Below are 15,662 nucleotides of genomic sequence, written 5' to 3'. Positions count from 1 at the left end.
CCCTGCATTCATGGTTTCCTATTCACCACTATTCAGGGGGAATATTGTATGTTTCCTCCCAGGTCGCAACTCTCTCTCTCTCAAGGTGCTTCCATTTGTTGCCCTTCCTGCCATTCAGTAAATGTGCAGGAATTACTGACACCTGCTTTTCCACACCATCATGGACAAGACGTCTTCTCCTTCCAGAGTGGTATGCTCTCATCTTTGGAGGTCTTCTATGTAACTTTTCTCTGCTCTTTGTCACACTACTTGACCCTAGAAACTTCATGATATCCACCCTCCCCATTCCCAAGTTCCAACAGAAACTACAGTGCCTATAAAAAGTATTCACTTCCTTAGAAGTTTTCACATTTTATTGCTATACAATCACAGAGACTATGATTTGGATTTTTTAACACTGATTAACAGAAAAAGACTCTTTAATGTCAAAGTAAAAAAGATCTCTGCAAAGTTGTCTAAATTAACTACAAACACAAAACAAAAAATAATTAATCACATAAGTACTGTATTCACCCCTTCGCCCCACTACCAACACTTTGTGACCATAAGCAAGTCACTTCACCTGCATGTGCTCCAACTGAAATAATAAAAAAAGAAATGTAACCAGTTGTACCTTAGATGTAAGTAGCCTTGGGTAAAGGCGTCAGCCAAATGAGTAAATGTACGTTCAGTAGATGTGCCTATAACAGACCTCAGTTTGTGTGCTCAGGCCTCTAACAGGCTTTGCACATCCGCACATTGCCATTTCTTCTCCATTTCTTCTTTCCAAAGCTGCTCCAGCTTGGTCACATCACACAAGGATCAGAAGAGAACAGCCATAAATTACTCACTTGGATTGAGATCTGGACTCTGACCCAGACACTCCAGGAACTGTTCCTGTGTAGATTTGAGTTTCTGCTTAAGCTTGTTGTCTTGCTTGAAAACAAATCTTCTTCCAAGGCTCAGGTTTCTTGCTGACTGCATCTGGTTTTTCTCCAGGAATTGCCTGCATTTTTTTGCATTCATTTCTCCCTCACAAGCCTTCCAGGACCTGCTATAGAGTAGCATCCCCAAAGCCTGATACTGGCACCACTGTGCTTCACAATGGAGATGGGGCGTTTTTCACAATGTGTTGTAGTGTTCAAACATGGCATTTAGTCGAGTGGCCAAAGATCTCAATTTGGATGTCATCTGAACATAGAACCTTCTTCCAGCTGACTTCAGAGTCTCTCGTGTGCAAACTCTAGGTGAGATGTCCTGTGTGTTTTTGCCCCCATTCACTGTACCTTGTAACTCCTTCAGAGTTCTCAGAGGTCTCTTGGTGGCCTCACTAGTCTTCTGCTTGCCCCATCACTCAGTTTTCGTGGACGACCAGGACTTGACTGATTTACAACTGTGTTGTATTCCTTCTGGTTTTTAATGATTCCTTTAACTGGAATTCAAGGGATATTTAGTGACTCAGATATTTTCTGTCTCCACCCCATGACTTGGCTACAATCTGTTTTATTGTTCTGTGCTTGCACCATCGAGCACCTGTTTATTTTGCTAAGAAAGCCAGTTTTTGTTGATTTATTATTAAATGGGATGGACATGTTGGCAAGGGCAACCAAACTTTTCTTTGGACTTTGTCTGCCCCTCGTACCACAACAAGACACTGTAACTGAATAGACCATGTGGACATGCACACTCATCCTTACCATGCAACAGAAATGTCCGTTATCAATACATGCAAACCTTTCATTCTAATAATGTCTGCCTATCGACATTTTAGCAGCTATTTGCACTGTGGGAGGTCTGAAACTAAATAATGCCATGTTGTGTGAACAACTCGAGATAACTAGCAATTACAGAATCCAGGAACTGATTCGAAGTGCCTCAGGAGAATTTTTAGCAACAGGCACTCTACCTGGTATCATCTTTCCTCTTACCTCCGCCTCAACACTAAATATTCCACTAGGAATTTCCAGCTGATTGGCTGGCCTAACTGAAAGAAAACCACATTTCTGCTCTACTACTGCTTTTAAAATGTCAAGATAGAGAGACTGGAAAGGTATTGCCACCACAAGTTTGAATGTAAAATGTGAACACATCACTTTTCCTCATGCAGATGAGGTCGATACCAGACACATGCTAGGTGTAGCGGAACTCTTTTCAAACATGGCTCTAGTTCCAAGTACATAGCTGACAATCACTGACAACAACCTATAGCAGCGTTTCTCAACCTTTAAGTATTTGCGAACCGAGTTTTCATAACAGTTTTAATCGCCCCCCCCCCCAACATTTTTTTGAAATGTAGATGGATATTTTATTATACCTACTTAACTTTTATCGACATTTATCTATCTCTATATTTATTGTTCTAGTATCAGAATGTAGTTTAAGTTAATTTATTTTGGTTTCAACAAATGTTTTTTTTTTCATATTTTTGATTCTTGTTTTCTTTATTTCACATCTTCGCGCCCCCCTTTTTGTGACTTTGCGCCACCCTAGGGGGGCCCGTCCCACAGGTTGAGAACCACTGACCTATACTGATAACATCTCGCAACATTTCCAGCTATGCCACACCTCACACAGTTGAGGCCTATTGCTTGAATCAAATGGCTAGCTTTGCTTTGCGTGATGGTGTGTATTATGCTCATTTCTTAGCATTTGCTCTTCATTAAAGTATCAAATTAGGTCCAATTCCTTATGCACACCCTTATCTCTGGCACTTTATCTTTTGAACTGCAGCTACCGCCCCATCTTATATATCGGAATGTCTGACACCTTATATTCCAAATCGTAACCTCAGATCCTCAAATGAGTGTCTCCTTAGAATTCCAAGAACAAAACTTAAAAGAAGTGGTGAGGCGGCCTTCTGCTGTTATGCACCTAAAATCTGGAATAGCCTGCCAATAGGAATTCGCCAGGCTGATACAGTAGAGCACTTTAAAACACTGCTGAAAACACATTACTTTAACATGGCCTTGTTATAACTTCATTTTAATCGTAATTTAACTTAATCCTGATACTCTGTATGTTCAATTCATCATAACAACTATTCATGGTGGCTCTAAAATCGGTACTGACCCCTACTCTCTTTTGTTTCTTTTTCCGGTTTCTTTGTGGTGGTGGCCTGCGCCACCTCCACCTACTCAAAGCTTCATGATGCTCCAACAATGATGGACGGATTAAAGGAAGAAGTCTACGTGACCATCATCATCATCAAGCCCTTCCGTGAGAATCCTAAAGCCAAAGAGGACTGTTTCATTTATGTTAGGTAGAATGCCCAGAGGGGACTGGGCGGTATCATGGTCTGGAATCCCTACAGATTTTATTTTTTCTCCAGCCGTCTGGAGTTTTTGTTTTCTGTCCCCTGGCCATTGAACCTTACTCTTATTCGATGTTAATGTTGATTTATTTTTTATAATTATGTCTTTCATTTTTCTATTCTTTAATATGTAAAGCACTTTGAGCTACTGTTTGTATGAAAATGTGCTATATAAATAAATGTTGTTGTTGTTGTTGTACTGCTGTGTTTTACAGACCCCTAGATGGACTTGTGTCATATAAAGCTAAACACGCATGCTGCAGATTTCCTTCAAGAAGGTGCAGTTGATCTTGATGTCCTCTCTAACAACAATTCATCTCCTTTTCAATCAATCGATCATCAGAGTTAGGGGTAACATTGGGGTCTTTACACTTTATTAGAGTCATTCATAGTAATAGTAGTAGTTGCAGCATTGTCACGAGTACAGAGTATAGTGAATTTCTTAGTTGTGTGTCTGACCGTCATGTAACAGACCATGACGTTAGTGCATTAGAATACCACTTACAGATCTGCCCTCCAGCAGTTGCCACTCACAGAATTCCTTCTACAGGACACTTTATAAAAATTTGCTTTGGGCTAACTTTTGCTTTTGAAGAATTTAATTTGTATTTTTACCACCCTAATATTCCCTGAAAAAACAGAGCATATTCCAAGAGAAACAAAAATGCCAAGGGTCTTAAGATCTTGCAATCTTCCCCCAGTCATTAATTATCCTTGAAACAGGAGAAAACACTTTACTTGAAATTCTAGAGCATTTCTGTCTTCCAGGCAAACACATAAAAATATTTAGGCACAGGTAGACTTAGAACTGCTAAAATGGAAGACTTTGATTGATCTTTCATAAAGGCTTTCTGATCTTTTACCTGTTCAATAATAAGATGGTGTTCTTGTAGACATCTGAATCAGCACCTCAATTTCCTATAAACCTCAAAATGTACAATTAATCAAAACACTGCCATATGCCATGCTGCTTCACACTTCAGGACTGTCCTTTTCAATCTTTGGTGTATTAACCAATGTTTTTTGGCCACTATCAGAAGTGCAGTTCACATTGCTTAGTAGTATGAAATCAATATCAGACAAGCATCAGGTCTCTTATCTTACCAGCTGTACCAGTAGTCTTGGATTTACCTCAGTTTAACATTTTATTATATTAGCACTTATAAGTATAAAACAGGAACCAAAGGTCAGATCATTTCAGAAATAAATTAGAGATAGTAAGTGTAGGGGAGGACGGACGGGCATCCCGGCCAGGATGAGGGGGGGTTTCTTTCTCAGCTAGGAAGCCATAATGGAAGGATGGCAGGGTTAAAGACATTATCTGGTTGTGACACCTTATAATGTCTTTCCTGGGTGGGATGTTGGAGGAAATAATGGACTGAGGAGAGCTGGAAGCCGGGAGCAGTTATCACCAATATAAATATGTGGCAGTGTTCCTTGCCAATGGTCTCAGTTTGGACACCCAAAGGGCTGCATGAGAAGTGGAGTCTGGAAGTACAGCGCTGTAGGGGTCCTGGGTGTTGCTGGAGATGGGCATCCAACACGCCACATCGTGCCACTGGAAGTACTCCCAGGTCCAGCTGAAAAGGAGCCCACCATCACACCTAAATGAGTCTGAGTCAGTGGGCAGAGGGTAAAACTGGATGAGATGAAGGATAGAAAGAAAGAGGGAGAGAAAAAAAGAGTGCATTCAAACATTAGAACATTAGAACAATCTAGACGAGAGCAAGCCATTCAGCTCAACAAAGCCTGCTAATCCTATCCAATTATTTCTTCCAAAAAACATCAAGTCAAGTTTTGAAAGTCCCTAAAGTCTTACTGTCTACCACACTACTTATTCCAAGTGTCTATCATTTTTTGTGTAAAGAAAAACATCCTAATGTTTGTGTGAAATTAACCCTGAACAAGTTTCCAGCTGCGTCTCCATGTTCTTGATGAACTCATTTTAAAATAACAGTCTCGATCCACTGTACTGATTCCCTTCATAATTTTAAACTCTTCAGTCATGTCTCCTCTTAATCTTCTTTTTCTTAAACTGTAAAGGCTCAGCTCTTTTAATCTTTCCTCATAACTCATCCCTTGTTGCCCTGGAATCAGCCTAGTCGGTCTTCTCTGGACCTTCTCCAGTGCTGCTATGTCCTTCCTGTAGCCTGGAGACCAAAACTGCACACAGTATTCCAGATGAGGCCTCACCAGTGTGTTATAAAGATTGAGCAGAACCTCCATGGACTCCACACATCAGGGCGCTATATAACCCAACATTCTGTTAGCGTAGAGTCCACTGTGTCTCCTAAATCCTTCTCATAACATTTTCATACCTCCCATTGTGTATTCAAACCAAACATTTTTACTTCCTATGTGTAATACTTTACATTTACTGACATTAAACTTCATCTGCCACAAATCTGCCCAAGCCTGTATGCTATCCAAGTCCTTCTGTAACGATTTAACAGATTCTAAATTATCTGCTAATCCAATTAACTTGGTATCATCTGCAAACTTAACCATCTTGTTACTTATATTCCTATCTAAATTATTTAAATATATTAAACATAGCAGCAGCCCTAGCACTGCCCCCTGCTGGTCACCACTCTTAACATCGGCCAATTCTGATAAGGTGTCTATCACTATCACCCTCTGCTTCTTGTGTCTTAGCCGATTCTGCACCCATCTACAAACATCACCCTGAACTCCCAGTTCTTTTTAGTTTGATGCCCAACCTCTCATGTGGCACCTTACCAAATGCTTTCTGAAAGTCCAGATAAATAATATCATAGGCTCCTTTGACGATGCGGGTTCGGCTTCATGCTCCCATCTCTGTTTGGAAGCCCTTGAACCCAACACCGTCGATAATGTTACCGAGTGAGCTAGTCAGTGAGACAACATTTGAGCAAGGGGATGGTAAAGATGTGCAAAAGCCCTTTTATTAAAACAGTCAAACAAAAACAAAGTGTTCAATAAATAAAGTGCAGTGCTTCTCAAAGTTCAATAAATAAATAATACTTGGGAACATTCTGTGTCTGTCTGTCTGTCTGTGTCTGGGGGTCATACTCTACACAGCCTATTTAATCTGAGCAGTACTTCTCCCTCTAGAATTTCCAAATCATTTAGTACCTCCTTAGTAGTCCTGTTTACCTCTGAGAAGTTATCCACCTCCTCACTTGTGAAGACCTCAGAAAAATGCAAGTTTGGAGTATCTGCTATTTCACTGTCTGTATTTTTTAATTCCCTGTTACTATTCCTGATGCACTTCACCTCCTCCTTGACTGTTCTTTTACTAATAAAATACTGAAAGAATCTCTTAGGGTCGTCTTTGTCCTTATCTGCTATATTCCTCTCCAGCTGTCTTTTAACTTTCCTAATATCCTTCCTAATGGTTGCCCTCATGTTCTCATGCACCTTATGATTCACTTTGGAGTTATTAGTCTTATAAAGTTTATATCTGGTCATGTAAACTGTGTGGATTAAAATATTTGAACCCACAGTTGTGTTGAGTCTTGTGTGGGTTTGAGGGCTCGGTGGCACCCCCTACTGTTCACAAAGTAATCAGTTTAACTTAAAAGCTACACAAAAATAGGTTTTGTTTAGACTGATGGTACATACTGTCCAAACATCCAAATTGTGTATTATCTTGGCATCTTTATCAACATTGTTCAATATAATGTTTACTTACTAATGTGATATCTAAGATCTCTAAATAATTATACTCTGCTAGCAAATTCAAGGTTTAAATCACTTGTCTGTAAGGAAGACTTTCAAACAAGAAATAATCTGGAGTTTTTGTTGAATCCCACCAAGGCTAACTAACCCATAATGACCATCCACAAGGGTGTGCAGTTCAAAGCCGGCCTTAGGGCGAAGCGAACGAAGCGACCGCTTCGGGCCCACACTGCGCCCAAGGTTTTTTTTTCCTGTGATGCGACGCTGCTGTGGAGGGCCCAATGGAGCAACAGACTCCTTCACTCCAACCTCTATTTCTAATTTTTTTATATATATAATTCACGGGCAACATATTCCATCACCTAATTACTCCACGTGGACATCTCCACTTGGCACTCCAATCTTCATTATGCTTCACTCAGGCCCGCGCGCCTGTTGCCGCCTCCATGGCTCATCTGTGCCTCTGTCCTCAGTAGGCGGCCACTTACGCTTCAGTCAGGGCCGCTCCGCCGCACTGCATTCTCGACAGAGCATAAAAGGGGCCCTTCTCTTCGTAGAGCCATCACTTTCCTTCATATCAATATATTTCCATTTTGTTAGAAAGAACATCTTGTAGATAGTAATTAGGCCTTGCCGAATTTCAACAGTTTGAAATTATTGTTTTCCAAATGTCTTCAGTTCCACCGCCAAAGAAATATAAATCAGGTGCTTTATCTGTTAATGTATCGTCACTAAAGACATTTATGCGGGCCCACTCCGACCTCTATCACTCATACCCTTCACTCATGGCCTTGTACGACAGTCTGCGCTGACAGCCTGCAAATCTGGCTCCTGTCAGTGTGTTACGGTTCCGGTAGTCAGTGTCAAACGGAAATCGTCAAAAAGTCATGGTTGTAGATGCCGGGAAAACGCATTTCTGTAGTTTAGAATGCAGGAAATCGCTTGGCGGCCGGAGCTCTGCCCTGGACCCCCTAGCTGCAGGGGTCGGGCCTCCAGTTTGCTTCAGGCCCGAAATTGTCTAGGGCCGGCTCTGTGCAGTTTCACCTCAGAAGTACATGGAGGAAACAGCACGGTGGCATGCCATCTTCCCAGAACGGGGAATACTTAATAACACAGTGACATAATACATCTCATCAGCATTCATGCCACTCTTACAGCACTGATGCCAGAAAGAAAACTTCAGAGAAAAATCTAAATTAAAAGGAAGTTTGCCAGACGCTTCTTTTTCCAATGCTTGCCAATCAGAGATTGTGTTGATAAAGATAGTTAAATATTTGGCATTCCTTTGTGGCTTTCATTTTCTCCTGATACTCCCAATTTTCCAGTCACATATCAATGACGTGCAGGCTAGTTTGACTGGCGATTCTAAATTGGTCCAGTATGAGAGAGTGTGGGCATGTGCAAGAGTGCCCTGCAGTAGACTGGCATCTAATCCAGATGTGATTTCTGCCTTCTACTCAAAAATGCTGTGAGAGGTACCAACTCCTTGTGGCCGTGGAAACAATGCCTTATTTTGAGCTCGTTCTTTTTAATTATTACTTAAACTTTATCAGGGTCACTTCAGTTTGTGTTTCTGGTTTTCAGGAACACCGCCATTTTGCGGGCATCTGGTTGCCTTTAATGCTAAGTAGTTGCTAGACACAAAATATGCATGCGACATGACCTGTGTCATCATGACAGCCATTTTTAATAAGAAATAGTCTCCATATTTTGTGCATATAAATCTGTCGTAAAAGACTTGATCCTTGAGGAAAAATAATTTAGCTCTGATTCTGATTTTGGTTTTGTTCATTGTGTGCCAACTTCTGCTGCAATTCACAATCTGCCTGATCCAACCATAAAACTGAGAGATCGCCACCTTTTTCTTTCTGTTATCAAATTTTTATAAGACAAACTTAAAATAAGAAAAATGAAATATGCATTCAAACATATGTCAAACATATGTAAAATCAGGGTGTCCCAAAAGTCACTATACACTTTTAATAAATTCCTAAAAATGATACAAGAAACTGAGCTTATTAATATTTCTATCATCAACAAAGTCATTGCAGTTTTACTTGCTAGGCTTGCCATCTCATTCCAACACCTTGAAGACTAGTTGTTTACCTCCACATTAGCGCCTCCATTTTCAACAACTTTCGGCCACCTTCAGATGCAAGTCTCTCCGACGTTTTGCAGCATCTCTTCCTTGACCTCGCTGCAGGCTGTGCGGATTCTTTCCTCAAGCTGTGACAGGTTACGGGGCTTAGTGCCATACACCTTGCTTTTGATATAGCCCCACAAAAAGAAAAGTCACAAGGCGTAAGTACATGGGAGCGCGGAGCCCATTCGAGGGGACCCCTTCATCCGATCCATCGGTCAGGAAACTTGATGTTCAGGAAATCTCTGGCTAACCTGGCAAAGTGGGGAGGGTCTCCATCTTGTGGAAAAAAGACATTAGCAAGGTCACTCCTCGCCTGAAGTTGTGGCACAGTAAACTCCTGCAGCATCTCCAGGCAATTTTCCCGTGTAACTGTGGTCATAACTGTATTTCATGGTGAGAGCTTGCATGAAAACAGTCGACGGTCACAACACATTCATTAGATTAACTGATTCAAGAAATGGTTGTTGTTGTTGTATAGATGAGTATGGACAGTGAAGGAATAAATTACATCAAAAGGCTTACAAAGACTAGCTACAGTAGGTTCATAATAAAACAATTTACGGAAAAGAAAAATCGTATTAGTTAAAAACTTCAATCATACATTAGTTTAATGCTTGTACTAAAAGTGTTAATCACAACTTCAGGCCTATGATGGCTGGTTTATCTTGATGATAATAAAAGCCACAAAATAAAGTACTAGAAACCATCAGACAAATACATAGCATGGAATAGTGCTTACCTTCAACCCATTCACCATCTCCTGTAACTCACTTGAGGATCGGCCTGTTCACAGGTGAGAATGTCCATCTCCTTAAGGAAACAGGCTGAATAATGGAGAACGCTACAGGGACTAAAAGTCCCAGGGGTTATGTATCGATAAGGACAGAAGAGATGATTACTGTGTTGGAAGCAGATGAGACTAGCAGGACATGAGGCTAAGTCAATCATTACCTGCACTTTGGTGATCATTTTGCTTGGGTTGGCTTAAAACGTTCCTCACGCACTTATGAAATCAAGGCTGAAGGCATACCGGGGCCGAAATCCACACAAATTCTGCACAATATGGAGACATTTTTTGACCACGACGGAGTGTCTATGAATAGATTGAGAATTTCAAAAATGGTTGGATAAGTGTTAAGCACAAACAAGGAATGACGCACCCTTCCACATCCACCACCAACAGTACCATTGAGTGATGGACTACCAAGGATTTTAAGACCTAGTAAACCTTCACACCATAAAAGCTGGTCATTGCTCTTTTTTGGTGCCAAAGGAAAGCAGAGTGGCCATGTTTATTCCTAAAAAACAACAAGAGAAACTGACTGATCACCGATACACCACATTTCCACCTATGCACAGGGAAAACCGCACTGCCAACCCAAACAAAAGTGCGGATAATTATTGACACACCCCTATAGTCAAGCAGTTAGAATCTCATCATGTTTAAGGAGAACTATAAAAATGTTGGGACAGATTCAGTGGTTCATTATGCCAGTTGTCATGATTTGAATTAAAAACGGGAGTGGTCTCCCCTCGACTTTCTCCTATACTCAGATATGGGGATGAATATTTAAGGAGTACACCACAAGACAATGATTATATTTTTATATTATGTACATTAAAGAACCATCAACAACAAATCAAATTAATAATATATTGAACAATTATTATAAAAGTAAAGTTGAATAAATTGGACGCTGCAGCTGCATGAATAAAACATTTGCCATGATAATTTTATTTTGATGAACAATTCAGGTAAATTACCACTTTCAGTAAGCGGAAGAAGGTCAAAAGTTGCAAGAGATTTTAGTAATGTGTGTAATGTTATACTTGTACACAAAATTTCATTTACGTAAAGCAAAAATGTTCTCAAATATGTATGTTTTACCATTTGAAAGTCAAATGGAAAATTGTGATTATCTCGAAAACCGGTCAATTTTTGAAAAAATGCAAATAGACAAAAAATGCTTAGAATGTGGTGCTTTACCATAATATGATGTGAAATTGTCATATTTTTTATACTTTTGGGGAAATATTTCAAGTAAAGTACCTATTCCAGTTAACGGAAATAGTTCAAAAGTTGATAGAAATCTGTGTTTTGTGCCTAATACTTGTATGCAAAATTTGGGTGACCTAAGTGAAAGCGTACTCAAGTTATCATGTTACTATACACACACACAGACAGACAGATACACAGACATAATTCCAAAAATGGTATTTTTGGACTCAGGGAGGTCTAAAGTGTTGAGGTTCATCAAAATCTCAAAATCGAATTTTTGGACAATTCCAAATCTTTCCCAATACTTCGCATACGAGAAAGTAAAAAGAGATCAAGGTGACCTTTAGAAAGGCACGATTGTTGGGACACTTATACTTGGAGCTTAAGTGAGAATGTCAAGTCAAGTGAAGTGGCTTTATTGTCATACCATCTATACACTTTTATTGCAGCCTGCAGAGACACAAAATAACGTCCCCCAGGACCGCAGTACAACATAAACACAGAACAAGTCCAAGGCAAGTAAAGAACAATACTATACTATAATAAATAAATAGTAGGTAACGAATAGATAGTAATGAACAAATAATAACAGCAACTAATAATAACACTATCAATAAATATACTGCCTATAAATAATCTACTGGGAGCAGATCTCAGGGCAGGGGGGCAGCACCGAGTTCAGACTCAGGACAGCCGATAAGCAGAAGCTGTTGCAGATCTTGGCAGGACTGATTCAGATGCCACATTACCTTCTGCCAGTTGGGAAAGGTGGCTTTCTGGATGAATCACTTTATAAAGATGTCTTTACTGGAAGGTTGAGAAGTCTAAATGATGTTTTCTGCTGTGCGGACTACACTGCAGTTCCCAAAATCTCGATAGGTCCTTGTAGAATGATGTGGGTGGGTGTATCCGAAAGAAGTGGAGAGATGCCGCATGTGCCTTCTTGGCTATGGAGGTGATGATAACTGACCATGTAAAGTCAGCTGCCAGGTGCACACCAAGGAATCTGGTGCTGTTGACCAATTACAACACAAAGCCTTTGATGTGCAGTGGGGTGTGAACTGCATGGGCCTTTCTGAAGTCAACAATCATCTCTTTGGTTTTGTCCACGTTAAAGAAACAGATTGTTGCACTGGCACTGCTAGGTTATTTTTCGCCCTATGCCAAGCTTATCAGTGCACCAACTGACTGTTTGGTAGCAAACGCATGATCTGCACCCTATAATTCGCCTTAATGGTAGCACTGGCCCTGGGCACCAGTCCACCAGTCATACTGTAGCACCATTGCTGGTTAGACCCATCACCGTTGTGTCACCAGTAAACGTAATGATGATGTTAGAGCAGCCATACAGTTCTGGGCTGAGTATGCGGTGGGCAGGACGTCATACAGAGCTCATCGTGATGATGTTAGAGATGTTGTTTCCAACGTGAGTTATCTGGGGTCTCTCTCGAAATGTTTCTCACCTTGAAAATGTTTCAGAATCTCTAAGGAATTTTTTTTTTTTTGTCAGTGTGGGTTTTCTTTTCACATTCCCAAAGATGTGGCTGCTCTAAATTGGCCCCAGCGTGAATGTGGCTTTGGGCGTGTGCCCTGCAATAGACAGTTAATCTGCCCAGGGCTGTTACCTGCCTTGCCAAGATAGGCTCTGACCCCTTGCAACTCTGAATTGGATTAAGTGGGGCTGAGGCGGTTGCATTACGTTAGAGGGATGAATTTTACTAATCAGTTACATAAGGCAAAGTGTGGAAGAGATTCCGCTAACTCCCTGCCCTTTCCATGATCACTGTCTGTCGTCTTTCATGGAGCACGACTTCTTACATCACTGTGGCAATTGTGTCACCTTTTTTAAAAGACTGCAAGGAAGCCACACGCTAAACATAAAACGCCCTGGGACATTCCCCATTACAAATACAAGTTTATCTTATCTCAACCTAACAGAGAAAGAAACTGTCAGCCGGCATTTCTACTCGCACCACCGGCGGATTAACAGCATTTAGGGTGCCAGTTCTTCCCTTAGGGGGAAACGAGCCGCTCCACGCACCGCCACTCGGGTGTGTAGCAGGCCGTGCTCGTGTAGTAGCTCTCTTCCAGCGGGATCATCCGGAGATCTGCACGTGCCGAGAGCCTTGCGGTGGCGTGAAGTGGATTTCCCAGATGATGCCATCTGCTTCTACTTGACGAGAGTCTCCACTTAATTAGCGTAAGATTATTGCTTCGGAAAATGCTGATGTCCACGCTTTGATGTGCGTCTTCGCCTGAACATCTCAAGATGCGCGATGTGTCACCTGTCACCCCATTCTTTTAAAATCTGTAGGTCTTCCTCAGTCAACCTTTCCAACAATCGAAAGCAGCCGCGGGCTCCTCTCAAAGATCTTGACAGATTAAGTAGTTCCGACATTTTGAGAAATACGACCCGAGTGTGCCAGGTGTGCAGAAACAGTTCGGAAAGTCGTTTCAAATATGAGCACTAAGGCGGAGCGATTGTTACTGGAGCCTTCGTTAACTGCAAAGGCAAGACGACTGCTTTCACAGCTCAGCACGAGCGAGTAAACGAGAACGTTTAAGCACACCAAACTCTGCAAAGGAAGTAACATTTTAAATTAAAACCATTTTGGAAATCCATCCGTTCGCAGATTCGATATCTGATGCCGATTAATTCAAAGGTAAGTCTGCGGCGAATTGGAGCCCATACCGGAAGACAAGCGCTTTCGCTAACTGCAGATCATTTAACATGTAAGTGAGTAATCGCTAAAGAAAATCAGAGATGAGTGGGAAACGTGAAGACAGGCGGAGTCCGACCTGGGGTACGAACGGCATGGCACGCAGGACCGCAAATGACAGCGGCGCTTAGAGACATCCTCTGCATTTAATTTAAATATTTCATTCGTATAATTGAAATATGTTATTGTAGTGATTATTTCCTTCTGTGTATCTTTATTCTGTGTTTAAAAATGTTAAAATATCCATGCTATGCTTTTTTTTTTAATGTGCAGCTTATTTAATAAACTTTATTTTTGTTGGAAAAAACATCCTGTGTCTGTTGAAAAGTTCGCAATCTGCCGAGCCAAGCACTTCTGTATCCCAGCGGCTCTCTCCATGGTCACCTGAGGGGGGCAGTATAAGCACTGATGTACGTGATGAGCTCTTAAACAATCACATCGTCCTCCCGCTTTTCTTTACACTACGCTAATGTTCATAGTTTTAATAACTAATAGCATGCTCTATTTAAAAAGTCTTGACAGCTGTTATCAATGAGTACTTTTATGTGGTTATCATGTAAAGAGAAACAAAAACGTTTAAAACAAAATTGCAACGTTTTATCTGCATGCACAACATAAAAGCGTTGTACAGTATACAATTCATTTATGCGAATTTAAATTATTCAGACCATCGGCTTACATTGCAAAAACTATTTCCAAAACATCAATATCAAATATCTCCCATGCAAAAATGAAGAGATTTAGTTAGCAGGCACTTTTCAGATCATTTTCACGTTTCTGTATGATTCAAATAATTTGTTTTTACAGCCTTGATAATATCTGATAAAGCATGATTAGAGTTTTTGGTTGGTCAGTTTCTAATAAATTGCAGTCAGCACATAATATACAGTCCTATTTTAACTCTTACTGAAAATATGTCAAAATCAAATTTTATTTGTGATGTACAATTACTGTATATACATTTATATACAGTTTTGAAATGCTTACTTGTCTCAGTTTCAAGACTGTGCATTAGAAGAACGTAAAAGACAATAAACAATACATATGACCCTACACATATCAATAAAATGAATATTTACAATGACAGCATACATTTAAAAGATAACTTAATATAAGAGAAAATAACAACAGGAATCATGCTGCTGTATGCACTGTGCTCAGTTAGGCTGCAGATGGACTGTGGACAGGAGGTCCTCCACGGTCTCTCCCAGGTGATCTTCAGGCACTAGTAACATTTCCAGCTGGTATCGCTGATCATTTTCTTCACCCTGGTCCAACATCGCTTGGTGTAGATGTCCTGGAAGCTGGAGAGTGCACACCCAGCGTTGCGTTCAGCTCACCGTACCCCTCTTCGTGGAGCCGTGTGGCCCTGCTGCATGCTGTTTCCAAACCAGGTGCTAATACTTCCTGTCAGGATTCGTTCCATGGTGGACATGTAGAAGTTGCTTAGTGACTGGGAGGGCAGCCTAAAATCCCCTAAGAGTTTGATGTCGTAAATAGTTCTTGTGCTTCCTTCACCCAAAGGCATAGCAACAGGACAGCCAAGGCAGGCCATCGCCCTTGCCGAAGGTTCTGCTTCCATTGATATTCACTGCAATGACAAATCTGTGGGAATCCCCCTTGAAGCATAGCATCAATACACTACAGCAACACAATCAGAAACCCCCTATGGGGGAGTCCCAGTCTGTGCTGTGAGTGTTTGTGGTGGACGTTACATTTTTAAATAACGTTAAATGCAATCAGAACCGATCTCAGAAATCATGAAGAGGTTTTACATGCCAGGAAGCAAACAACTGGATTGACTCTGCTTGTTTCGTCAATTTGGCCATTTCTGATTCGGCTTCAGTCAGT

At 40.9% G+C, this 15,662-nt stretch overlaps 1 protein-coding gene across 1 annotated transcript in view; it reads right to left on the bottom strand.

The window, feature by feature from the left end:
* bahd1 (bromo adjacent homology domain containing 1) overlaps positions 1–15,366 on the bottom strand; it is a 164,629-nt gene extending 149,263 nt beyond the window's left edge. Inside the window, exon 1 of the mRNA XM_039742187.1 lies at positions 15,157–15,366. Coding sequence (XP_039598121.1) covers positions 15,157–15,366 — 210 coding nt within the window. The remainder of the gene's footprint in view (positions 1–15,156) is intronic.
* Positions 15,367–15,662: the final 296 nt, after the last annotated feature.

The sequence above is a fragment of the Polypterus senegalus genome, chromosome 18 (genome assembly GCF_016835505.1).
Source record: "Polypterus senegalus isolate Bchr_013 chromosome 18, ASM1683550v1, whole genome shotgun sequence".
In the NCBI taxonomy this organism is placed as follows: Eukaryota; Metazoa; Chordata; class Cladistia; order Polypteriformes; family Polypteridae; genus Polypterus; species Polypterus senegalus.
This window is presented reverse-complemented; position numbering and strand designations above follow the sequence as displayed.